This window comes from Podarcis bocagei, assembly GCF_964188305.1.
Source record: "Podarcis bocagei genome assembly, chromosome: 17".
Taxonomy (NCBI): domain Eukaryota; kingdom Metazoa; phylum Chordata; class Lepidosauria; order Squamata; family Lacertidae; genus Podarcis; species Podarcis bocagei.
The window spans coordinates 27,313,765-27,338,173 of record NC_138143.1 but is presented as its reverse complement, the minus strand read 5'-3'; the positions used below and the strand labels follow the sequence as shown (position 1 = coordinate 27,338,173).

Sequence of the window (24,409 nt, the reverse complement as noted above, 5' to 3'; positions counted from 1 at the left end):
GGGACCTCGGCCCCTAGGAGTTGGCTTGTACGTTGGGGAGAAATGTAAACCTGCTGTCTCAAAGATGTTGGAGAGTAGGGACTTGGAGCATGGGTGACCTTACAAAGGTGTGGGTTTCTGGCATTTGTAGAACCTGAGAGATGAGGTAAAAGGTACTGGCACTCTTTTTTCAGTTCTGATGTGAGAAACCAGCCCCCTTTCATTGTTTTGACCCCACCCTCCCAAAAATTACTGTAAACTCCCATAGCGGAGGTTCTTCCCATATGAGCACGGCAATGTGCATGAAACCCAAATCCCACTGGGGTTACTCACTAGGGAGTAGGCTCCTTTGAAAGCGATGACTTTGTCTGCACCAGAACAAAATGTGGATTTGCTTTGGCCTGTCTTGCCATTAATAATTCACATGGCAGCCTCACCATCCCAGTCCAGGACTTTCCCCCTTTCTCCTTTGGTTTACAGCTCACAAGCTATGGGTCTGAAAGACACTACCCTGCCCAAAGCAACAGGACCGAGGGAGGTGCAAATCCTCCCATTTGTACTAAGCAATGGTTTGCCTTGATGATACGTGCAAACCAGCTCGCAGGGAGCATTTTTCCAGCAGAGATTTTTGGAAAAGACCATCCAAACTAAACGAATTCCTTCTCAAACTACTTAGGCTAGGGCAGTGTTTCCCAACCACTGTTCCGCGGCACACTAGTGTGCCGCGAGATGTTGCCTGGAGGAAGGCGGGCGAGTCGGGTGGCGAGAGGCGGGGCGGCGGCGGCGAGGAGAGGCCACCCAGCGCGGGGCTCTCACCGTCTGCCTGCCTGGCTGCCTGAGAGCTCGGCGGGCAGCGCCTCCGTCCGCAGCGCCCGCCTCGCGGCTCTCATTCCCTGCCCCTGCCAAAGCTCACCCAGCCAAGCCGTGCTCTCCTTCCTGCCTCGCTTTGCTGCCTCCTCCCCCCCCACCCCCAAAGCTTGGAGGTTCCCCGGCAAGGGGGAGGGGAAAAAATTGAAACTTACACTTTTGTGCGTCCCTCCTGGCGTGACGCTGCGCGCTGATGTCACGGGGCTGTAATGGTGGTGTGCCTCGAGATTTTTTTCATCAAACAAGTGTGCCTTTGCCCAAAAAAGGTTGGGAAACACTGAGCTAGGGGATACTCTCAGGTGCAAACACACAATGCAATCACTGGAGTTGCAGCAAGCTGCTTCAGGAGATAAAGCTCTTTAGAATGTGATCTCTGCAGGCAAGAGTGCTTTAATCTCCCACTCTCATCCCTAAGCACCACAGTGCAAGACTTCTCTGCCTGCTCCCATTCTGTGCCCTAAGGACCACAGCGCTAAGATCAGAGGTAATGCTGCTTGCCTGCTTTCTAAAGAGGCATTTCTTGCCATGCCACCACTGGCAAATGTGTGGGCTGAAACGCTGTTTAAAGGAACAGACAAGCAGCTTTATCTCGGATATTAGCACTGCGGTCCTAGCACTAAGAACAGGAGGTGAAAGAACCCTCTGCTGTTTAGAGATCCTCTCAAAAGGGAAGCCAAAGGAAAAGGCCCTGTTTGCAGCCAGCAACTCACGCTAGCACTAGCCGGGATATGCGGAACGCCGATAGTTTTTATCTGCATTGTGTACATGGCACTATGCGAGTGTGCATGCTGTTTATGTGGTGCATGTGCAATTCGTTTGTAGTCTGTGTACAAGTGCATGCACAGGCATACATTAGCCATCTCCAACACTGACATGCGGCTGTCATCGTTGGTGGGGTGCAGTGCCCATCAGTGTGGTTCTTGGATTGATATAAAACTTAGTCAGCCTGGTGTTCACTGTACACACCCTTTCTGGAGCTTTTTATAAGGGGATTTTGACTACTACAGCGGCAGGGAGGCCTGCTGAAAGGTGTATTTATATTGCTTCATCAGCACTGGAAATTCATCTTTGCCACCTCAAACTGGCAACCACATGAACCTGCTAGGAGGCTACGATCTTTCAACTTCTTATCATACAAGAACGATTGATGCCTCGTGACAGCCTCCAACTTTGAGCTTTGGGGCTGTACAAAAGAAAGGCAAAACAACATGGGCATGGCTTGGATGGCTGATTTGGCTCCTGCTGCCAAATAGCCCACCTACGTGCCTGTTACATTATCACACTTACATGAAGACTCTTGAGGAGATCCATGTCAGGCTTGTTTTTAATTCAACATCGAGTGAACCATGGAGCAAAACAATTAAGACTGATTAGCAGATTTCCTTTTATTTTATAAAAATCATAAAATTGTACTAGTTTTCTGCCTGATTACTTCCTGAGTTTCAGAACATTGCTGAGACACAGCAGTTAAACTCTGAACTTTTTAGGTATGAATTTTTCTTGCCAATCATCACTGGACCGTATAAGTTACAGCAAGTGTCAATCATCAATAAAAGTCAGTCTTCCAGGTCCTTCATTTCTCATCCACCGCCTGTATCTTTTCCATCGAGGGTCCGATGCCATTTTTTTCTTCAGTTCTTCCTCTTGCTCTTGTTTGTAAAGCTAAAAGAGAAGGAAAAATTTAACTGAAAGCAACATCAATCTTCACTGTGCTTTAGCAACACAGATTCTTTGACAGTTTCACTGTGGACAGGCCAGTCCCAAAATGCAGATTCCCCAATTTGAGATTCAAATGGAGCACTGGATTGCAAAAAAGTAGTTGATCCTAAAAGTAATGTGCTTGGGGGATACACTGAAAATGTGCCATAGCGGGCTAAAGAGCTAGATACCATGCAGGTGGGTAAGTTTTTTAAAAAAATACAGCTTTAAACCTTAATAATCACATTTGAGTCAATGCTAATCCCACTCATGAGTAGACACAATGAAATTAATTAACCTAAGTTAGATATGTCCATTGACTTCAATGGCTCTACTGAGTAGGACTAGCATTTGGCATCTATTTTCAAAATACATTACCAATAGTTAAGGTGACACATTAACGGAGTATCAATTAATATTCAAATTGATATTAGTTGAAATATTTACAAACTCACGCTCTGTAGAATGAAGCCAATGTTTTCCCACTTCTGCTCTCTACATAGCACATGAGGCACAATGGGTTGTAATGGACCTAAGTTAGTTGTGCCTATTAATTCCAATGCTTCTGCTATGAGCGGGACTATCATTGGATACAATCTAATACTACTTGTATGGCACTGAAAGGGACAAGGCTGGTGACAGCTCTCTCAGTAGACTGGAAATGCCACACTGCACCAAGACTTCTATTGCCAGTATGTTGGGGTTTTTTAAAATGGCGCTAGAACAACAAATATTGACAGCTCTACCTGCTTTAACACAGACAATTATTGTGTTGTGGAAGATAAAATGGTTCTTCTCCTTCAGCAGAACTTCTAAGCTGATTTACTGCTGGGTTCCCTAATCCTAGAACTAGGATAAGGTTCTCTGAGAGCATGTATTCAGAAGAGCGTTCTGTGACTGCTTCTCACTGGGCCTTCTCCATCTCTCAGTCTGTGTAGCATCCTTTCTAAGGAACCTCATTTCTGACCCTCCTCTGAGATTCAGATGATAAATTAAGGTCTCCATTTTACAAAGCCTACACCATCTGCTGAAAATTGAATCTGAGCAGTGTTTTCCTGATGATAGGCTTGTTAACTGTAGTTTACTGCATTGTGTTTTGCTTTTGTGTGTTGTGACTTGCTGTGCTGCTTTACTGATTTGTACTGTAAGATGACTTGAGTAGCACATTTTTAGACAGGCATTTTTTTTAAAAAAACAACAATGCCACTCAGCCTCTAATAAAGGGGCATAACGAAGAAGTTCATTTGAACACTGAAGTGAACCATCTACTGTGTTAGCACACTGCCCATGAGTCTTAAATAAGCATGCTACTTATGCAACAGCCCAACCTATAAATAAAGGTTGGGGAAGACCTACAAAGACAGTAAGTTTGGACCACAGTAATAGGAAATACCTGGTGTATTTTAGCTGCGTATGGGACACTGATCACTGCTTGTGACCCCAAGTGCATGAACCAACACTATGGAACTGCAAAAACAAGTTCCACCGCTTAGGGGTGGTATGAACATAATTTAAGAAGTCAGGACATGTTAGGTTCTTTTTCCACTTCCTGTGTGCCAACACCGCTCACCTCATAGTTCTCTCTTATCCAGAGCTGTCGTTCAAGAAAAGTCTCTTTCTGGTGATCTTCCAAAGTGTCAAACTGAGACTGTGACATTTTCATGTACTTGCGTATAATATACAACTTCTCTTCTTCCCCATACTCTTGTCCTTTGATGTTGAAACAATAAATCCACCAACAATACCATCCTATGTACTTGCACAGATAAAAAGGTGTTAAAAGGATTTGGAATAAGAGTATGTCATATATTTGGGGCTTCTGATAACCACCCTTGATATCTATTTTGTTTTTTATTACATCTTTGATTATTTCCTCCTCCTCCTTGCGGATTTCTTCCTTGGACCGCCTGTTCTTGCCCTTTTCTTTGGCTCTGTTTAGTAGCCCTTGTTGCCTGGCAATCTCCATGGCTTGTATACGATATTTTGGCATGGTTGCTAGGTAGTTGATAGCTTCATTGTAGCTACTCCACCAGCTGAAGAACTAAAATATAAAATGGTAAGCAATATTAGCCTTAGAGAATAAGCAAATTACCTTTCCCTGGGGTACCCAGACTATATCTATAGGATGTACTATATCAAACTTGCTATATTGTTTTCTTTATTTGCATAGCTTTGCATTCATAATCACTATTTTTTTAAAAAAATCCCCTTTCCATGTATTGTGCCCAAAAATCTTAGGGAAAACTGATATGATATTTTTAATATGTTCCTTATTTTGCAGGTAATAAGTTCAGGCCAGTCACCTCCTTTGCTGGCATAATACAGAGAGCAGACAGCACTTGATCAATTGCCTTTTACACAAAGGGAAAACATATGTAAGAAACCAGCCATATTACATTTCGTCTTTCATTATTTTCCAGGTGAGATGGTAACAATGGAACAGTTTGGAGACAAAGATATTTACCTGAAAAACAGAGATGGCACAGACGGTGACTAGAATCACGATTCTGACATCTACCTTGGGTGCCAATCTTCTACTATAATAGTGATAGTAATGGCTGTAATACTCCTCAGGATGATCCAACATATAATCATAATCCTTACGAGTTTCTTCATCCTGCAAACGATGATTGGCAGGTTTTCATTTGGAAATATCCCATATGTCAATGAACAAAAACAACCACCATCCGCTCAGTTTAAGGAATTGCTTTTGGTTGTATTTATGGCAATTATCTCTAGTTGAACAGTACTCTTAAATTTTCAAACATAAAATGATCAATAGTATTTACACAACAGGAGTAAAATAGCAAAAAGTAAAGGTGTTTATGCTTTATGCTTCTGAAGCAATACACTTGACTACTGACAAGCTATTCTTCTCAAAGCAGTTATAAGCAAACATTAAACTAATAACTGAGGCTAGTTAGGCATGGCATACTTGCTGTGTTACAACCTTGGTTTAATGCGCCAGTTTCTTTTCTCTCTCTGACATACACAAACACCATGCATATTATACAGCACAATAATATATTGGTGTATGCATATAAACTGCAAACCCTGTTTTCACACACAAACACCCCCCCATGGAATTATATTAGTTATATTTTATCTGCACAATCGGAATGAAGTTCTGGAAGCAAACTGCTTTTTCTGTGCAGCCTGAGCAGGAGCAGTCTCCATTAAGAAAAAGAGGTCAGAATAGGCCAATATATATGTGGACTGACCCTGAATCAAGTTCTTAACCAACCTCAAGGTTGTCATCTGAACTAGACAAATGATTAACTCAGAATCAATCGCAGTTGGTCCATCGTTTGAAAAATTACTTTAGAGCCGTCTTGCCCCAAAATGGCAACTAGACATTCTGTTTTGGCGACTGGAACCTTGGTTTAAGGGGCCATTTGGCACCTAGCTTATATATCTGAGTTACTAACACTGTCTAGAAGTGTGTTGTGGAGGGAGGACACCCCACGAAGGCAGACCCTCCAAGTGTCCCTATTTTCCAGGGACAGTCCTGGATTTACAGAAGCCATCCAGATTTCTAATTTGATCCTGGAATGTCCCGCTTTCCCTTAGGATGTCCCTCTTTTCATCATCATCATAATATAATAATAATTTATTATTTATACCCCACCCATCTGGCCGAGTTTCCCCAGCCACTCTGGTTAGCTTCCAGTCAAGTGTTAAAAACAATACAGCATTAAATATTAAAAACTTCCCTAAACAGATGTCTTTTAAAGAGAAGATATCTGCTTAATAATGTTGAAGCGTATGGAGTTATGCAACCCCTGAGCCAATGAGATAAGTAACTATACAACTTTTAGAAGACCTCTGAAGGCTGCCCTATATAGGGAAGTTCTTTAATGTTCCATTATGTTTCTATATATATATATTGGAAGCCGCCCGGAGTGTCTGGGGCAACCCAGTCAGATGGACAGGGGTATAAATACTAAAAATTTTATGATGGAATAGGACAATGTCCCTTATTTCCATTGCAGAAATGTTGGAGGTTGTGGTGTTAACAGATCCAGAGCCTTCTTAAGGCAGCCCTGTATAGGGAAGTTTTCTTCAATGCTTAATGTTTCATGTTGTTTTAATATTATGTTTTTATATACAGAGCTGAAAGCAGCCCTGTATGGGGATGTTTTTCCAACGTTTAATGTTTCATTATGCTTTAATATTATGTTTTTATATACATGACTGAAAGCAGCCCTGTATGGGGATGTTTTCTTCCATGTTTAATGTTTCATTATGTTTTTATATACAGGACTGAAGGCCGCCTTCTATGGGGAAGTTTTTCCAATGCTTAATGTTTCATTATGTTTATATATTATGCTTTTACATACAGGACTGAAGGCGGCCCTGTAGGGGGAAGTCTTTTCAATGTTCTATTATGTATATTCAGTATATATTATATACTGTATACTGGAAGCCATATGGAATAGGAGGACACCCCTATTTGCATGACAGAGAAATGCTGAGAGGGGGATGCGAAGGGGGCCCCTTGTTCAGAGCCCTCCCGGCGCCAGCCGCTCCCGTCACCCTCCTCCCCGCAGCTGCTCCTTCTCCTCAAGGGAGCCAGGGAGGTGGGTGCTGTTGGGAGAAACTGAGCCTGGGTGCGTGGGGGGGAGGAGGAGGGTGCGGACGGCGCGTGTCTTACCGGAGGGGTCCGGCCGGGGCGGGCGGAGGGAGGGGGCGGCCCCGGCCCCGCTCTCTCACCTTGAGGGTCTCGTAGGCGGTGGCGATGAGCAGGAACTTCTCCTGGGCGGCCTCTGCTCCTTTGCCGTCCGGGTCGGGTTCCCGCGGTCGGCGGTCCGGGTGGTAGCGGAGGGCCAGCTGCCGGTAAGCCCGGGCCACTTCAGCCTTGCTGGCATCCCGGCTCACGCCCAGCACGTCGTAGCAGACCAGCTTCCCGCAGTAGAGACCTTCCACCAGGGCCTCCGCCGGCCGGGGGAAAAGGCACAGGGCGGAGACCCACACGAGGAGGAGGAGGAGCGGCGGCGGCGGCGGCGGAGGCCGCAGCCCCTCCGGAACCCCCGGAGCCGGCCGCGCCCACGCCATGCCCGTAGCCAAGGGCGACCGCTCGCCGCGGGAGGGGCCTCGCGCGCAACGCCGCCACGCCGACGCTTACGCTGCAGCCGCCTCGCGAGCTCCCTCGCGCCGCTCTCGGCAGCGGGAGGGGCGGGGCTAGAACACATGGACGCGTGGACAGAAAGCGAGGGCGATGACTGGGTGGGCCGGGAAAGCAGGAGGAGCAAGGCGGGCGCCATACGTTACCCTGCCGTCTAACGTCAGGCACAGAGAGAGAGCGGGAGGAGAGGTCGGGACTGGAAGAGGAGCGGCCAATCACAAGGAGCTTGGGGAGGGGAGGGAAGAGGGAGGCGGGAGGGTTTTCTTGTTCACGTCAGTCATTGTATATTGGAAAGGGAGCGGCCAATCAAAGCGAGAATAGGGGTGGGAATGGGGAGCCGGGAGGGTTTTCTGTTCACGTCAGTCATTGTATATTGGAAAGGGGGCGGCCAATCAAAGCGAGAATAGGGGTGGGAATGGGGAGCCGGGAGGGTTTTCTGTTCACGTCAATCAGGAAGAGAGGGGAGGGACAGCAGCGGTCGGGATTGGAAAGGGAGCGGGCCAATCCACAGGAGGCGGGGAAATAGGGAGGCCGGAGGGTCGAGACGTGGCGCGGCACGCAAAGTGGGTGGGCGAGGGAAACGTCGAAATAAGGGACGTGCACGACGACGGAGAGGGCCAATGAGAGAGGAGGGTGGGCGGGGTTGGAGGGGAAACACCAAAAAGGGGAGGGAGGAGCATGAAGGGGGCGAAGCGAGTACGTGTATTCTAAGCGACTCGGCTGCGGGTTTCTCGTTTCTCCGCCCTTTATATTTTATTAAATTTCCACACATTTCACATATACATCCCAATATATAATTGAATTTTTTTTTGTCGACTTCCCACCCCATTTTCTAGGGGTTCACCCCTTTCTGCACCCTATCTTCTCTCTCTTACAGTGCTTTTTTAAATAGAAAAATAGGTGCAGGTGCTCACCATAAAATTACAGTAAGTGCAACACTTTTTAACAAAAAAGAGCTGCAGGTTCTGTGTACCCTGGAGTACCCGCTGAAAAAAGCACCGCTCTCTTATGACAATAAAGTAATAATCACTAATTCATTCTGTTGCTCATAGTTCAAATCTTGCTTGCGAATGCCTCATACTATAATATTTCTTTATATAGTCCAAAAAAGGCTCCCATAAAACAATCATTAGGTTCTCTTATTTTAGTTGTTAACTTCGCTGGTTCAGCATAGTTAGGGTTTCTAATTTCTTAATAGGTGATGCATGTGATTTTAGGTCACTCTCAATTAATTTGCAATAAAACGGCTCTTCCTATCACTCTGGATTCTGACATGGTTGCTTGATGGCCTCTGGTCCAAATAACAACTACTACTACTACTACTATTATTATTTCTATACCGCCCTTCATCCAAGGATCACTGGGCGGTTTAGAATATAAAAAAACAAAAATACATTTAGAAAGTTTCACACCCTTTCTCCACTACTGTACTTGTTACACACTGTATATTTAAAGACACCCCCCAATAACAATGCTGGGAACTGTAGTTTAACCTGCACAGGTCAGTGTTAAAAAGGCTGGAGGATGAGTAAGAGAAGACACTTTTTTCAAGACTCTGCTGCACCCCAACTCCCAAAAACGCTTGCTGTGTGAACAGAGAAACCCAGTGGGATGGAAAATACAGCCTAGTCAGAGCTAGAGACAAACTGCCATTGCAAGAGACAGTCTCTGCAGAGGGCAGGAAGACCCCCAGGAGAGCACATAGGATTGCTCATAGGCAGAGGCAGGTTAGGGTTGCCGTATGTCCAGAATTTCCTGGACATGTCTGGGATCCAAATGGCGAAATTAGCGTTCGGGGGGAATTTTGAAAAATTGGTAAAATGTCCAGGGTTTTGCCAACAGAACCAGGAAGTATACGTTTGAGTATGTATTCTTTGTGGTGCAGCACCACTTTTGCTTGTATTTATTTTTTATTCAGATTTGTCTTGACCAATGGCTAGTTATTTGGATTTGGAGTATCAAATTGGATTTGGAATATCACCCTTTGGGGGCAAATTCCCCCCAAAAGCTCTCTTCCCCCAAAATGCATTTTGAGTGATCCCCCGCAAAAGCATGGGGCTGGGAAAGTAGCCCAACCTGGAGGGCCACCAAATACATGGTACAGGTCAGGTGGAAGCTCAACACCAACGCTGGTAGTAACATGTGCAGACTGTGCACAGCAGTGGGTGCCAGGGGGGCTCTCAGCACTGCAAGGGTGGCACAGATGGATGAGAAGGGAATGAAGGGAGTGTAGAGCAACAGCAGAAAGCCATGGCAACATTGAGTACCTGGGTGGTGGGATGGGGGCCAGCTGAAGGCAACGTGTGAAGCTCAGGGACATGGAAGGGGGGGGATATAGGCATGGCGAGAAGCAACAGAGGTACATTGGCGTGGGCAGCATCATGGTCTGAAGAGCTCCATGACCTCCTAATCTGGCCACAGAGGGTCCTGCCAATCAATATGCACAATCATGACTAAGTACCACTGCAGCACCATGTTTTGGACCACCACTTTTACCACCTCTGCATTTATTCCTATGGAGAAAAACCATGAAACAGTGGGAGAAAAACCTAATCTGTATTCCTGTTGAGTACCCTACGGAGTGAGATCCTACAGGTGCGTGCATGCATTGCACAGTATGTTTTAGCATGCAGAGCGCATGGAGTTACACTGTGCTCTAGCCAGGAGTCTCTTGAAATAGGGAAGACCTTCCTATGCGTGCACGCACGCGCGCGCACACACACACACAAACAATAATAATAATGGGCATTTTAGGAGTATGGAATAATTCGCACACCCTGGTTTCACATTCACAGCCCATTTCCTTCATTCAAGTGTCTTGAAAATGTTGGTTAAAAATGCCATCTTTCAGTACCCTGACAGCATCATGCCCTCCAACATTTCTCCGATGAAAATAGAGCCATAGAATAATATTTATACCCCACCCATCTGACTGGGTTGCCCCAGCCGCTCTGGGAGGCTTCCAACATATATAAAAACCATAATGAAACATTAAACATTAAAGAACTTCCCTAATACAGGGTCGCCTTCAGATGTCTTCTAAAGCTTGTACTGTATGTTTACTTATCTCCTCTGCTTGAGTGTCACATAACCCTCCAACATTTCTCTGATGAAAACAGGGATGCCCTAAGGAAAAGTAGGACATTCCGGCATCAAATCAGGACGGCTTTTGTAAATCCAGGTCTGTCCCTGGAAAATAGGGACACTTAGGGGGTGGCTCTAGGATTTACAGGAGGTTTACTTAAGTCTACATCTGGGATTTTCTAAAACAATGAGCCACGTCGCTCAAAGACCTTTCGAGGCAGAAACAATCCCGACTGCTACAATCACCTTCCGCAGATAGGGGGAGAAACTCTCCTTTCCTTTTTACTGTATTTGCTAAGTGCTTTTGGTTTTTGTTTTCCCACCACCACCACTTCATTTTAGACGGGGCGGCGGGTCAGCGAGGACAAGAGTAGACAGAACATCACTAAGCCATGGAAGTCAGCATGGAGGCAGGTCAGTTTTCCTTTCCCGTCTTGTGATGAGAATGCACATGGGGCTTCCCACCCCCCCAAAAAAAACCAGATTTCGCAGGGAGAGGAACAACAACAGGGTGTCCTCACCTAAGACTTATCGTAACCTTGAGTTCATCTGCGCGTGGAGCAACTGGGGCTTCCCTGGTCTAGGAAGAAGAGCGCCTTGGAGGAGGAAAACGTGGGGCGGCAAATAAAATAAAGAGAGCAAGCTGGCGGGCTGAGCGACGTACACAGCTTTTTCTAAATATAAAACCCGAGCAGGGTGGGGAAGGGTGTGCAAGGCAAGCGTGCGAGGCACATGCACACGCGGAGGGGAGAGTCGCAGGGCATCGAGCCCCGCCGTCGCCTCGACGGTGGTTGGCGTTTCAGGGGAGAGTCACACGAGAGGGAGGAGGAGGAGGAGAAGAAGAAGAAGAAGAAGGAAAGCAGCCCTTTTCTCTGCCTCTCTTTCTCTTTCCCTCCGCGGGCTCAACTCTCAGCAAGAGAAGCTCATACAGGGGGGGAAAGCGGGGTGACGTCGGTGGAAGGAAAGGGGGCGACGGGTGCGGAGCCCGGAGGGCGACCGGCTAAGCCTCCCTTCTTCTCCTCCCTTCTTTTTCCCACACCCCCCCCCAGCTGACAACATGGCTGCGGCCGCTAACGCTGCCCAGGACGAGCTGAGTAAGTGGGGGGCTCTGGCACAGAGAGGAGTTTGGGGAGGGGGATTTTTTTTTTGTGGGGGGGAGAGGTGGGCTGACAAGTTTTAATTCCCCCTCTCCATAGTCTTCTAGTGGCTCCCTCTTTTTTTTGTGGGGCTCCTTGCAGCAGGGGAGTGGCCGGGCCCTTCTTTATAGGGTGGGCGCCGGAGGAGGGCCCTGCACCCCGCTCGCTTTGGAGATCCTTGTTTCGCATTGGGGGGGGCAAATGTGGAGCCGGCAGAGGGGCAGGAGGAGGGGGTTTTGCCCCGAAAGGATGGGGGAGAGGAAGGGAAGGAGGGAGGAGGAGGAGGAAGCCGGGCGCCTAGGCCTCTGTTGTGCAAAGTCATATTAGGAAATTGAAAGTAACGCATCGGGGCGGAGGAGGGTTGGGGAGGGGGGCGCAATATACTGTATATATCTATCTATATCGGTGCCCTGACACCCTTCTTCTTCCCACCCTGCTTTTTTAATATATATAAGCCCTTCTTTTGAAGAATCGTGTGTACGTGCGCTTCGTTATTCTCGATGGAAACGAGGCATGCTTGCCATAGATATGCTCCCGTTGGGGATTTGACGAATCCAAAGCCGCCCTCCCCCCTTATATTCTTCTGGGGCAGTAAATCCAAAGCGCCCCCCCCCCATAACCCCCGGTTGATTTGATTCTTCCTGTCCTATCACACTGAAAAGTGCAGGCCAGGCGGCAATAATGACTTTGCTTTTCCGGGTTAGCATCCGGCTCTAGGGAGTCTCTTGGATCCACCTAGAATTGGGATGGTTTTTTGGAGGGTGGGGAGCTGGGGTGGGGGAGATCCTGTTAAGGGTCACCTTCCTTTCACCCCCCCTCCGTCTTTCAGACGTGGGGATGTTGGGGAAGGAAAGAGCATGTTGCCAGCGCGAGAGAAGCTCTTGATTTCCCAACGTGTCTTGCCTGGTGCAAGTCTCCTTCACCCCCACCCCCCATTGCCTTCCAAATTTAGTGCTTCTCTCTCTCTCTTTCAAACACCCCCCCCCCCCATGTTAAAGGGACCCAAGCCTTGCTCTGCTGGGGCGTGGAAGTAATTCTTTGTGACAGGAAATGCCTGCAGTTTATGGCACTGAGGCAAGCTGGGAAATGTATTTTTCTTTTTCGTCTCATTGAAAATGGTTCTTTCACAATCTCCGCATGTTCCTGCTTCGTCCCTGCAGAAGAGATCCTAGAGGAACAGTGATGGGACTTGGTAGAAAGTCACGTTGTGGAATGTAATATTTATTTTGAGCAAAGATGCAGAGGCTGGGGCTGTAATTGTGATTTCTGTGGTGCTTGGGTGGAACATTCCCTTAATAAAACCTTCTGATCTCCGTTTCCTCCTTCAGGATATGTAATCCTGTCTGATCTTGAGTAAGCCTTCTCCGTGCCCCAATACTTTGGTTTTCTTGGGTTTGAAATGACATGATTTGTCTCTGTACTTGTTCCAAAATGTTGGGAGGTGAAATGATACAGTACTTAGAAATGCTTAGCTCGTGAAGTATTCCATTTCTGTTATGCTCCTCCCCAGAACGGCTGACTTAAAGCATAAGTAAACTTTCTCTGCCTTCTGCCTAATTTACCTGCAGCATGTATTTTTAAAAGCAGTCTTAGCTGATACTTGATTTTGGAGACTTAGTGTAACAAAAATTATTTGTACATTTCAAACGTGTAAAGCAACCCACATACATGCAGTTTCCATCTGTGGCCTGGTTGTCACCTAACTTAACAGGTCCACTTAGCATGTTACATTAAGCCAAAACATGGCTAAGTGTGAAGGAGAAACACTGTGGGTACACGGAACAAAAATCCGAACCATTTTGCTCCTCTCCTGCTCTTTCTCCAACTGGAAGCTAAGCCATAATTTTGCTCGGTGTGATAAGTGAATTGGACCCATGGTTTGCCTCACTTCAAACAAGCTGCAAGTTGTAGCTAAGGTTTGTTCTTGACCAGTACTGTACTCATGGTTTGTTTGCTGGGAGACAAACTATGTGTGTGGGTTCGCACATACCTAAACCTCCTTGTCTTATCTCTGGGTAATGCAGCAGTAGCAGGACTGGGACTGGAGTGAAGTGGCAGCAGTTTTATTTATGAATACCTGTCTGCTTGCTTGTTCACACTTAGTTTTGGTTTGGCTTAGTCTGAGAGGGGATGCATTGCTTAATGCCACATGCAATGCATTCAGAAGCACCTTTACTGGGAAGTGAGACCTACTAAGTTCTGTAGAAATTTACGTACATTCTGGTGAGTGTGCTTAGACTTGTAGTCCCTTTGAATCTATGACAGAGGTTTCAAAAACAACAGATGCTGCACGATTGTTGCAATTGTTTTGTGAAAGTCCATGATGATGCTAAGTTTGAAATGAGGAATCGTGCCAGCACTTGAGTGGCGTGCACCTATCGCATGCGAGATTTGGAAAGTGTGCGTCACTGGCACCATTTGGTCAGTACTCTTGACACCTCTGATGAAAGGTCACAAAACATCTTTTGACACGCCACCTCATGATTTTTATTAATTTTTAAAATTCCTTCATGAAATAGTGCCGACTGTTAAGCTGTTGAAATATTAAGCAGTTTATAAATGATAATAAAATAAATAAATACCAGCAATACTTCTCTTTCCTAGTGTGCCCTGTAATTTAATTATCACTGCTAAGTCTGCAGTTCAGGAAGGTTTGCAGCACAATTTCTTCCTAAGGCTATCAGTGGTTACTATTATTATTGTGATTACATTTATTTCCTGCCCTTCACCAGCAGGTCTTAAGGCAGTTTATAGCAATTTAAAACAGTTAAAACATATTGCATTCACAAGTATAGGGTGGGTCCTGAAAACACACATCTCAAGTGCCGAATGGCTGTACTTTGCTTCCATGGTTGGAGGCAGTATACGCCCTGAGCAGAGTATACTGGGTGGCGCTGTGGTCTAAACCACTCAGCCTCTTGGACTTGCCGATCGGAAGGTCAGCGATTCGAATCTGCACAATGGAGTGAGTTCCCGTTGCTCTGTCCCAGCTCCTGCCAACCTAGCAGTTCGAAAGCACACCAGTGCAAGTAGATAAATAGGTACCGCTGTAGCTGAAAGGTAAACGGCATTTCCGTGTGCTCTGGCACTTGTCACGGTGTCCGTTGCACCAGAAGCGGTTTAGTCATGCGGGCCACATGACCTGGAAAGCTGTCCGTGGACAAACACCAGCTCCCTTGACCTGAAAGCAAGATGAGCGCCACAACCCCATAGTCGCTTTTGACTGGACTTAACTGTCCATGGGTCCACTTACCTTTATCTTACTACCTGAGTACTAGTTCCTGGAAACTGCAGGTGAGGAGGGGGTGCTGTTGTGCTCAGGTCTTGATTGCGGCCTTCTAGTTGGTAACAGGTTGGCCATTGTGAGAACAGGAGTTTGGAATAGATGGGCCTTTGGTCTGATTCAGCAGGCTCTTCTTGTGTTCTCATGTTCCTGTGCTGCCTGGGTAGCATGAAGAGGAGCATAAATAGAGCATCCTTCAGTGCCTTCCTGTTCCTGAGTAGCTGCTTCTGGAAAATGGTGTAACACTGTTGTAGGAAGGAGCTACCCCATGGGGGTCAAATCATGTGTCCTGGGGCTTCTCACATTGGTCCAGGAGCGCAGAAATATTGTGTTGTACTAAAACAACCTTTGGAGGTCCATTTGTATCAGGAAAGTCCATTCGCTATTGATGCCCATCGTACACCCCTCCCTCCACCTTTCATGGTAAAATGAGTGTGTTTTTAAACATAGAAGATGGGTAGAAATGATGATGATGATGATGATGATGATGATGATGATAATACAAACAAGGATTACTAAATTCACCTCTTTCTTCCTGGCAAATGTGCTCTTCTAACAAGGTTTTGGGGAGAAATCAGTACACCTTACTCTTTTGAAGCGTTTTAAATTACGATGCCTTTAAAAGCTGGATTCTCAACTATGATTACAGTGTTTAAAGTTTGCAGTGCCCTTGCAAACTAATGTCCTCACTTTGAAATTGGATGCAAGTCATTATCCCAAACCACCTTGCAGAACATTACTGTTGCAAGCCCTGTAGTTGAAAATTCTGTTGTGTAAAAGGCCTGTTCTTTGTGGCCACATTCCACAGATAATATTGTGCTGACTAGACTTACCCTGAAATGCATCTGTCTTGGCAAGCCCCTGACACACGGCTGCCTCCATTCCGTAGTCAGTGTATCAACATGATGTAGTGAAAGTATCTGGACGTGGTACTATGAAAATCTTATCTAAGGGGCATTTATATGCCATTACTTTCACTGTTGGGGTACCCCTTTCTTACCCGGACTTTGAGAAAGTGATACAAGCAAGACATTTGCGCACATGTTTACCAAATGGAACAAGCTACCACAAAAAAAGAATAAGTTTGAAATTGGGGTTCATATCTGAAAAGAGGAAGTTACAGTTTTAGAAAATAGGGTACTTATTTCACTCTGTGTTTTTTTAAGTGCTGTGTGTATCAGTTTTCGGTGTCATTGTCAAAAGCTAAACCTGTGCTGGTATTGTATGGCTAGCCTGCTACAGGGCATTCATTTTAAAGTATTGAAGGAGGGGAAGTCCCAGAAGTTCAAGGAGCCAAAAGCTATCGTGTGAAACAAGTGCTACGTTCTAATAAAGTAGGATTTCTTATTTGGGATTTCTTCCAAATTTTTACATGAATATAATCCGCTCAAGGGATATGGAATATGGATTCCCTTTTTTCTAGACTGGTCCTTGTCTTGTTTCTTCAGACCCCTAAAATCACATTTTCCTGTGTTTGGAGCCATTGAGCAAGCAACTCATTCATAGCAGAAGCGCTTCATTAGATCAGGATTTTAGCTCATCCCTTCTTGTTGGATGATTTGTATTATTTGTTTTGCCATTTTATGACAAGCCGTGATTAGCAACTTACATATAGAACCTGAAAAAAAAGAAGTTGATGGAAGTGCTAGCATTGTGTTCAGTCTTACATAGCACACAGGACCAGAAAAATGTAGAGATGCCTTAAAGTAAGGAATATATGTACGACTACATATTACTGTGTGCAATAGTATAGGAAAAAACCTATAAGAAGATAGGAAATATTATTTGGATGGCTTAACGTTTGAAGAGCAAGGGGTGTAGATAATAATATTTCACTTCTTGTCTTGAACCATACTTCTCTTACACACCTAGTTGTAGAACTGAAAAACTTAGATGAGAGTAATTTTCACTTCAGTGTCGCAGAGAAACAAATAGTGTACTGCAAAGCAGTATGATGATAAGGAATGTGATAAGAAATAAGTATGACAGTGATTAATTGAGGAATCACCTGTTAACCAATTAAATCATAAAGGCCTTCAGAGATAACTTAAACTTTAATAAAAATGCTACCTTTTTTTGTCTTGTGTTGGATGATCAGTACCCCAGTAAATAAAGAAGTATGTCATTAATTTATGGCCTAGCTGATTAAAATTGGTAATCAACAAGTGCTTTAGTTCATAGACATCCATTAAAACTCTTATTGCAATTGTTGGAATAGGCCGTCATTTGGGCAAAAATGAAAGCTAGCATATGATGTAAAAGCAGTTTAACAATATTTTCTAGGAAGCTAGTGTTCTAGATGCCTGACCCACCTGTAAATGAGCCATTCCAAAAGCCTGTACTTTGGAAACAGTGAAATATTCTTTTCTTCATTGGAGCTTTTGGTATCTACTGTTAGGTATGGCTAGACCCATACGTGTGTAGGTGGAGGTTGTGTGTGTGTGTGTGTGTGTGTATATATATCAACAGTATTTATAGGAACTCAAACACTGAGATCCTGCTCTGTTCCAGTAACAAGAAGCCGAAAGCACCAGCCTGAAGATGACGAGTGAGACCTCGTCGAAACGTCGCCTAGACACCCCAACTCTTACACGGGAAGATACCCGAAAACACCAAAACCTGCATTCCTGTACCCGTGAAAATCTACGAAAGCATATATATATATATATATATATATATATATATATATATATATATATAATTAATCCACACTGATTTATTGAGATTCGGCTGGCTACAAAGTAAATCAAATAAATCAAAATGGCCATTGGTGACCCTGTTGCTGACACAAATATTCTCATGTGGTAGTGTGAGCTGTAAAATTGTCTGTGCAGTGGAAACACTGGTTACTGATATCGGCCCCCAGTTTGTATGAGATATTTTGCTGGATTTCTTGCAGTGGGATAATGAACTAAATCCATTCTTGACAACCAAAGAGCTTTGGTTAAACAGCACTATAATGCAGTTGGTCCATTTTATTTTAGTGGTGAATTAAGTAATATTGGGTTGTGTCTGTTTTGCTGTTTGTCATAGATTTTGCTAGTTTTTAATTCGTCTTCCCCCTTCCTTTTTCATAGATCAGCTTGAGCGTGTCTTTTTACGTCTTGGCCATGCAGAAACGGATGATCAGTTGCAGAATATTATATCCAAATTCCTACCGCCTGTTCTTCTGAAGCTTTCCAGTACACAGGAAGGAGTACGTAAGAAGGTATGTATAGACTCCCTGGGCACAAAAGCACATACAAAGACAATGATAAAAAATCCTCCCATATGTTAGTTTTAGATGCATGCAATTTATTCTGTTTGGAGCCTGCTTGTGTATCATCAGATTTGTTTTTAAAGTCAAGCTTTTATTTTGGGGTGGCAGCCTGAATATTATTCAGGGATGTGTTCTGGGTCAAAAAAATATAAATGTTTGGTTCATTTTTTGGGGTTCGGGTTCAGATTGTCTCTCTGACTCAATAGTGCATTCGGGCAAAAATAATAACTCATTGGACTCATTCCTTTAAAAAATGGTTACATTAGATACCATATGGGTATTGCATTCACTTTCCTTTGGTATTCTAGAAATTATTAGCTCATTATAGCTTGGACTTTGACAATTGCAGAACCCAAATCAGTCAGATCCAAGATGATTATTTTCTATCTTTCAGGTTATGGAATTGCTTGTTCACCTGAACAAGCGTATCAAAAGTCGCCCCAAAATCCAGCTGCCGGTGGAGACTTTGCTGGTCCAGTACCAGGATCCTTCTGCGGTGTCCTTTGTTACAGTAAGTGACTTCTTTCAAAAGTTGTCGGCTGATGAAATATGAGGGCTTATTATAGTTAGAAACTTCATCCAGTTGTCTTAACTATTCTGTCATTTCAAAAACTCAAATAGTTATGCCACTGAAAATGGATGGAGGAGACATGCGTTGAATTAGTAACATCAGTAGATTCTCATGCATGACCTTTAACATTCAAATAAGACCCAGACTCGTTAGGAAGCCACTGGTCGGTCTTGCCCAGTCTTGTCTACTCTGACTACCTGTGGTTCTCTCAGGGATTCAGTTGGGAGTGTTTTCCAGCCCTACCTAGAGATGCCAGGGATTGAATTTGGGGCGTTCTACATTCAGAGCACATGCTCCATACCTGAGCTACAGCCTGTCCCATTGACACAGAAGATACACAGGCATCTAGTTAAGAGCTTGATAACCCAAACTTTGAAACATTAAATACTAAAAATAGATAAATAGATTCATAGACTTCCTGGATTTTTTGTCAGAATCTTGAGTGCTGATGATTGCCTGTATTCGTTTCTTTTGAGTGCCTGCCCCGGTCCATTGCCAAAATTATTCTCAGATTTAAAAAAAACAAATTTCAGGGTGAGGCTGAAACTTTGGCAAGTCAGTGCAGTAGTTGATTGACGTTGGTTACACAGCCACCCAAATGTCTATGTAAAAGCTCAAAGATGGTTTGGAGGGCTTTTCCAGTTGATTGTGGCAGGACACAGAGGGGGACGCAATCTCTTAGGTTTTAATAGGCACTTTCCATTAAGGGCTTTAGCAGTCAAAGCTACAACCTTGAATTTTGCCTGGAGTGTTGATGTAAAGTGCTCCTAGCAACTTACGTCTGTTAGGAAATGGGCTTCTGCAATCAGCCCCATTAAGAGCACATCACTCTTGCTCAAGGCGAATCAGGTTATAGTACTTCTGATGAACTGGACTGCCAAATACAGCCATACCTTGGTTCTCAAATGCCTTGATACTCATACGTTTTGGCTCCCGAATGCCAAAAACCCGGAAGTAAGTGTTCTGGTTTTCGAATGTTCTTTGGAACCCGAACGTCATGATGCGGCTTCCGATTGAATGCAGGAAGCTCCTGCAGCGAATTAGAAGTCGCACCTTGGTTTTCGAACATTTTCGGAAGTTGAACGGAATTCCGGAACGGATTATGTTTGAGAACCAAGATAAAACTGTATGGGGATTGCGATGGCGTTTGCCAATAAGATTATTCTGCACAGATTTCTTAAACCTTTGTTACTGTTGCATGTCGCTGTTGCTTTGAAGTGGTTCTGTGTAGATTTATCTTGTACTTTTGCAGAATTTCACCATAATATACGTTAAGATGGGTTACCCTCGTTTGCCTGTGGAAAAGCAATGTGAGCTTGCTCCCACTCTCCTTACTGCAATGGAAGGAAAACCTCAACCCCAGCAAGACAGGTATGATGTTCTAAGCATACAACTTCTTTTGTATTGTCTTAATTTTAATTGTGCCCCCCCCCCAAAAAAAAATTGATGTCCTTTAATGGGTCTGACTGCATTTTAGACTGCAATTACATGTTGAGAAAAATCTTGCGGTACAACCTTTAGGGGGCTCTTCCACTTCAAGTTTAGACATTAGAGAAGAGGGTGTTGCATGGTTTGGTTGTTTCCCGATGTGGAAATATCTCTTGTGTGCAGAAAACTAATAGGAGGAAGGCTAAGGGTAGAAATCAGAATAGCACTATGGAGATCATTCCGTCGTTTCTGCTTGTCTAATGGAAAGGTCTCCCCTCTCCTGTCCCCATACGCTGTTCGCCCAACCCCAACAGAACTGTTTTTTGGAGAACTTGAGGAGAGGAGGGGGGGAAAGACATATTGAACTAGTGGGACTCATTATGCTGTCTCCCAGTAGCACAACTTTGTTGTTTGATTCAGAGTTTAGTCTAGAATTATCTCCTTTTTCTCAGACAGGGAATTTTTGTGGTTGTTGTTGTTGTTTTCAAGAGGCATACTCAACTTCTGCATAATAGGCACTTCTGGACATGTGGACTTTAGAACTGATATTGCTTCATTTGTTAAGTAACATTTCTACGTATATGGATTAATCATAATCTTGGTTATGATCTTTTGAGTTACAAATGGCCATTGGATTGAGTTAATTTCAGTGGAGTTTTGAAAATGCAGTTCCATTGGGATTAGTTCTGTAGAAAGAGAAGCATAATTTTTATGTGGACTATATTGCTTGAAGCTCCTGATTCTAGATTTAGAAAATGCACATAAACCAAACTAAGAATGTTTTTTTAATTTGCTTTCACTCTCAGTGTTCATTGTGATAGGTATCAAGTGAAAACTAATAGATCATGAAGGCATGTTTCACAGTGGCAGTAAATATAATTGTTTTTCAGCCTAATGCACCTTCTAATACCAACCCTTTTTCACATGAAATACCCTGTTGAACCTCTGAAAGCAGCTTCTCCGTTTAATCTTGCCGAGAAACCAAAGACTGTGCAGCTGCTCTTGGATTTTATGTTAGATGTCCTCCTTATGCCTTATGGGTAAGTAATGTTGCAGTTCAGCCATTGCTGTTTCTGTTCTCATACAAGTGTATGGCCAGTATTGCCAAGATCACAAAATGGGCTGGGGTTTGAAAACTCTCATATTTAAAATGCTTTCCTTCACAGTGTATGGTTAAAGACTATATAGTAGTTGAAGAGACTATTGCATAACAAGAGTTTTCCAGTTTCTTGTTGATTAACTACTGTTCTCAACAATGAATGCTCTCTAAAACTTCACTTCTTTGAAATTAAACTGATGCCTGATAACTTTAAAGTTTCTTTATTTATAGCAATGATATTAATATTTTGGAAGAATTGTTGCCTTTTTGTATACATTGTACTTGTTTCTGAGCTGTTTAATTACTTTGTAGTAGGGTTTTATGGTAACACTTGGTATATGTAAGTCTCTTTTCTTGTTTGCGTTTTCATTCATTAGACAAAAAAGTAGGCTCTCAAGATGTGTTTGAGTGATACTTTCTTCCCAAAGGAATATGGAATAAGTTCCTTGGAGTTTGCTGGGGGACGGGACTGCTGGCCTGTCCCCTGCTGTGCTGCAGTGCCACCTCAGCAGATGACTAGAGAGGGGATTGCAGTTGCCTACTCTGGTGAAGTTTTTCCATCTGAACAGCTTGTTACTGGCACATCCTGCGGCTGTTCACTAGCTCACCAGCCCTCACCTGGGAATCCGAATTCCCAAAAAAATATCCTCACGTGTTTTCCTTCTTCCTCTAGATACGTGTTGAATGAATCCCAGAGTCGCCAAAGTGTCCCAGCTGGACAGGGCTCTTCTTCATCAAGTGGTTCTGGAGGTTCTGGGATCCCTCAGCCTCCTCCAGGAATGAGCTTTTACGCGGCCAAGCGGGTAATCGGGGACAGCCCATGGACGCCGGAACAGCTGGAACAGGTAAAGCAAATGCGTCGCAGTGCAAGGCTGTGTCCGAGATGGGTGCAGATATCGCCAAATGCATGCATGCAAACTTGGGAGCCTGATATTTGATTGCATTCTCTTCCCCTGAACCCGGCTTCGCATTCACTCATGTGAGATCTAATGGTAGGGGGAATTTGAAGCCATTTGAAGCCTGGCTCACTCGTGATCTAGTTACAAAGGTGACCATATAAAATACAAAAGGTTGTCTCCAATGTTAGCTCTACCTAGCACAGACCTATTAAAATGGGTGAACACAACTAACTCTCAGGCCCATTAATTTCACTGGGCTTAGTTTGGTACAACCCAAAATATCAGAGGGACAAAGAAACAATAGTGCATGCATGCGGGTGGCGCTGTGGTCTAAACCACCGAGCCTCTTGGGCTTGCCAATCGGAAGGTCGGCGGTTTGAATCCGTGTGATGGGATGAGCTCCCGTTGCTCTGTCCCAGCTCCTGCCAATCTAGCAGTTTGAAAGCATGCCAGTGCAAGTAGATAAATAGGTACAGCTGTGGCCGGAAGGTAAATGGTGTTTCTGTGCACTCTGGTTTCCGTCACAGTGTCCCGTTGTGCCAGAAGTGGTTTAGTCATGACCCAGAAAGCTGTCTGTGGACAAATGCCGGCTCCCTTGGCCTGAAAGCGAGATGAGCGCTGCACCCCATAGTCGCCTTTGACTGGATTTAACTGTCCAGGGGTCCTTTACCTTTTTTATTTTAAACCTTATTATGAGAGAGAATGTTCAGAAACCCTTCCTGCTTATCTGGTAGCTGCAAATCTAGCCCAAACCACCTTGCCAGCCCTAATAATAGTACTTTACCGTCACTGGGGGTATTTTATGGTTTACCCCATTAACACTCTCATAGCATAGCCTATGATAAACTGACCATCCACCCTTATCTGGCTCTACCATCCTGCAATTAAACACATAAAAGAATCTCAGTCCTCGTTATTGCAATTTGAAGATCGTGTTCCTGAATAGACTGACGGATTTCCCTCCTTTCCCCCTCCCTTTGCATTGCCTGGCAGTGTAAACTGGGCATTGTGAAGTTCATCGAAGCTGAGCAGGTGCCTGAACTTGAAGCTATCATACACCTGGTCATCGCCTCCAGTGACACAAGGCACAGTGTAGCCACTGCAGCAGACCTTGAACTCAAAAGCAAGCAAAGGTAATGACTTGGAATTTTTCTTTAAAAAATAGGAACTGAAGCTTAAATATTAGGCACCCTTCTTTTCACCGATTGCAAGATTGTGCTTATTACCATGGCATTCATTGACAAATAGCATTTACTAAGTTTTTGATGCTGCTGTACTGTAGGACAACCCCCCCCCTTTTTTTTTTAGCTGGTTAGTTTTAAACTTTCTGAAGAAAATAAGGCTGGACAAATTACAGGCGTATGACTGTTGAGAGTTTCTTCGATATATTGTTACTTGTTAAACTTGTATCTATCATTTCCACTTAAGGTTGCTCAAGGCAGCTAAAAGCAATAATAATTAAATTGAAATCAAATGTAGTGTTGAAAAGAAGGCATTTAAGACATCACTAAAAAAAGAGCCAGTTGCTACACATTTACATGTCAGCTTGTAAGCCAAAGGCCTATCTAAATAAATAAAAAATGGCTTTGCCTACCTCACTAAGTCAGGTCTCCTTTAGAACTCATTTGACGTAGGAGAGGGAGCTCACAGCAATTTTAGACTCAGTAAGTGTGATATTTAAGTCTGCTTCTGGAAGGAATGGAGGAAGGAGGAATTAAAAGTAAATGCTGTGTAATCATCATTAATCCTATGACCTTACCAAATATTTATCCTTTTTGACACATTCTTTAGTTTGATTGACTGGAACAATCCAGCCATCGTCAACAGGATGTATAAAGTGTACCTTGGGGACATACCACTAAAAACCAAGGAGGTAAGCCTTGCTTTCCTAGCTCCACGTTCCTTTTTTGATTCATGTGAACTAGACATTTCCATCTAGATACAAAAAGCAAGCCATTAAAGACATTGCTGTTCCATATTA

At 44.2% G+C, this 24,409-nt stretch overlaps 2 protein-coding genes across 6 annotated transcripts in view; one reads left to right on the top strand and one right to left on the bottom strand.

The window, feature by feature from the left end:
• Positions 1–2,206: 2,206 nt before the first annotated feature.
• Positions 2,207–7,651, bottom strand: DNAJC25 (DnaJ heat shock protein family (Hsp40) member C25). The gene is made up of 4 exons (XM_081176817.1): positions 7,258–7,651; positions 5,009–5,161; positions 4,115–4,585; positions 2,207–2,508 (listed from the first exon to the last, which is right to left on the bottom strand). Exons 1-4 carry the CDS (start codon positions 7,597–7,599, stop codon positions 2,386–2,388), a joined length of 1,089 nt encoding a protein of 362 aa, XP_081032943.1. The 5' UTR covers positions 7,600–7,651; the 3' UTR covers positions 2,207–2,385.
• Positions 7,652–11,026: 3,375 nt separating this feature from the next.
• ECPAS (Ecm29 proteasome adaptor and scaffold) overlaps positions 11,027–24,409 on the top strand; it is a 76,522-nt gene continuing 63,139 nt past the window's right edge. For 2 of the 5 annotated variants that reach the window (XM_081176054.1, XM_081176055.1), the window contains exons 1-8: positions 11,706–11,847; positions 18,250–18,380; positions 18,826–18,942; positions 20,255–20,373; positions 21,321–21,470; positions 22,203–22,374; positions 23,422–23,561; positions 24,220–24,301. In XM_081176054.1, coding sequence (XP_081032180.1) covers positions 11,811–11,847; positions 18,250–18,380; positions 18,826–18,942; positions 20,255–20,373; positions 21,321–21,470; positions 22,203–22,374; positions 23,422–23,561; positions 24,220–24,301 — 948 coding nt within the window. In that variant the 5' untranslated portion in view covers positions 11,706–11,810. Of the gene's footprint in view, positions 11,168–11,705; positions 11,848–18,249; positions 18,381–18,825; positions 18,943–20,254; positions 20,374–21,320; positions 21,471–22,202; positions 22,375–23,421; positions 23,562–24,219; positions 24,302–24,409 lie in introns of those variants that run through there. The other 3 variants (XM_081176056.1, XM_081176057.1, XM_081176058.1) reach the window with 3 other exon arrangements.

Bases quoted from the DNA above. Each gene is read 5' to 3' on its own strand.
- DNAJC25 (XM_081176817.1), bottom strand. From the start codon at position 7,599: ATGGCGTGGGCGCGGCCGGCTCCGGGGGTTCCGGAGGGGCTGCGGCCT. The intron at 5,162-7,257 runs GTGAGAGAGCGG...CATCGTTTGCAG, and splicing joins CCGCCTACGAGACCCTCAAG to GATGAAGAAACTCGTAAGGA. The intron at 2,509-4,114 runs GTGAGCGGTGTT...CTTCTCTTTTAG, and splicing joins GGATAAGAGAGAACTATGAG to CTTTACAAACAAGAGCAAGA.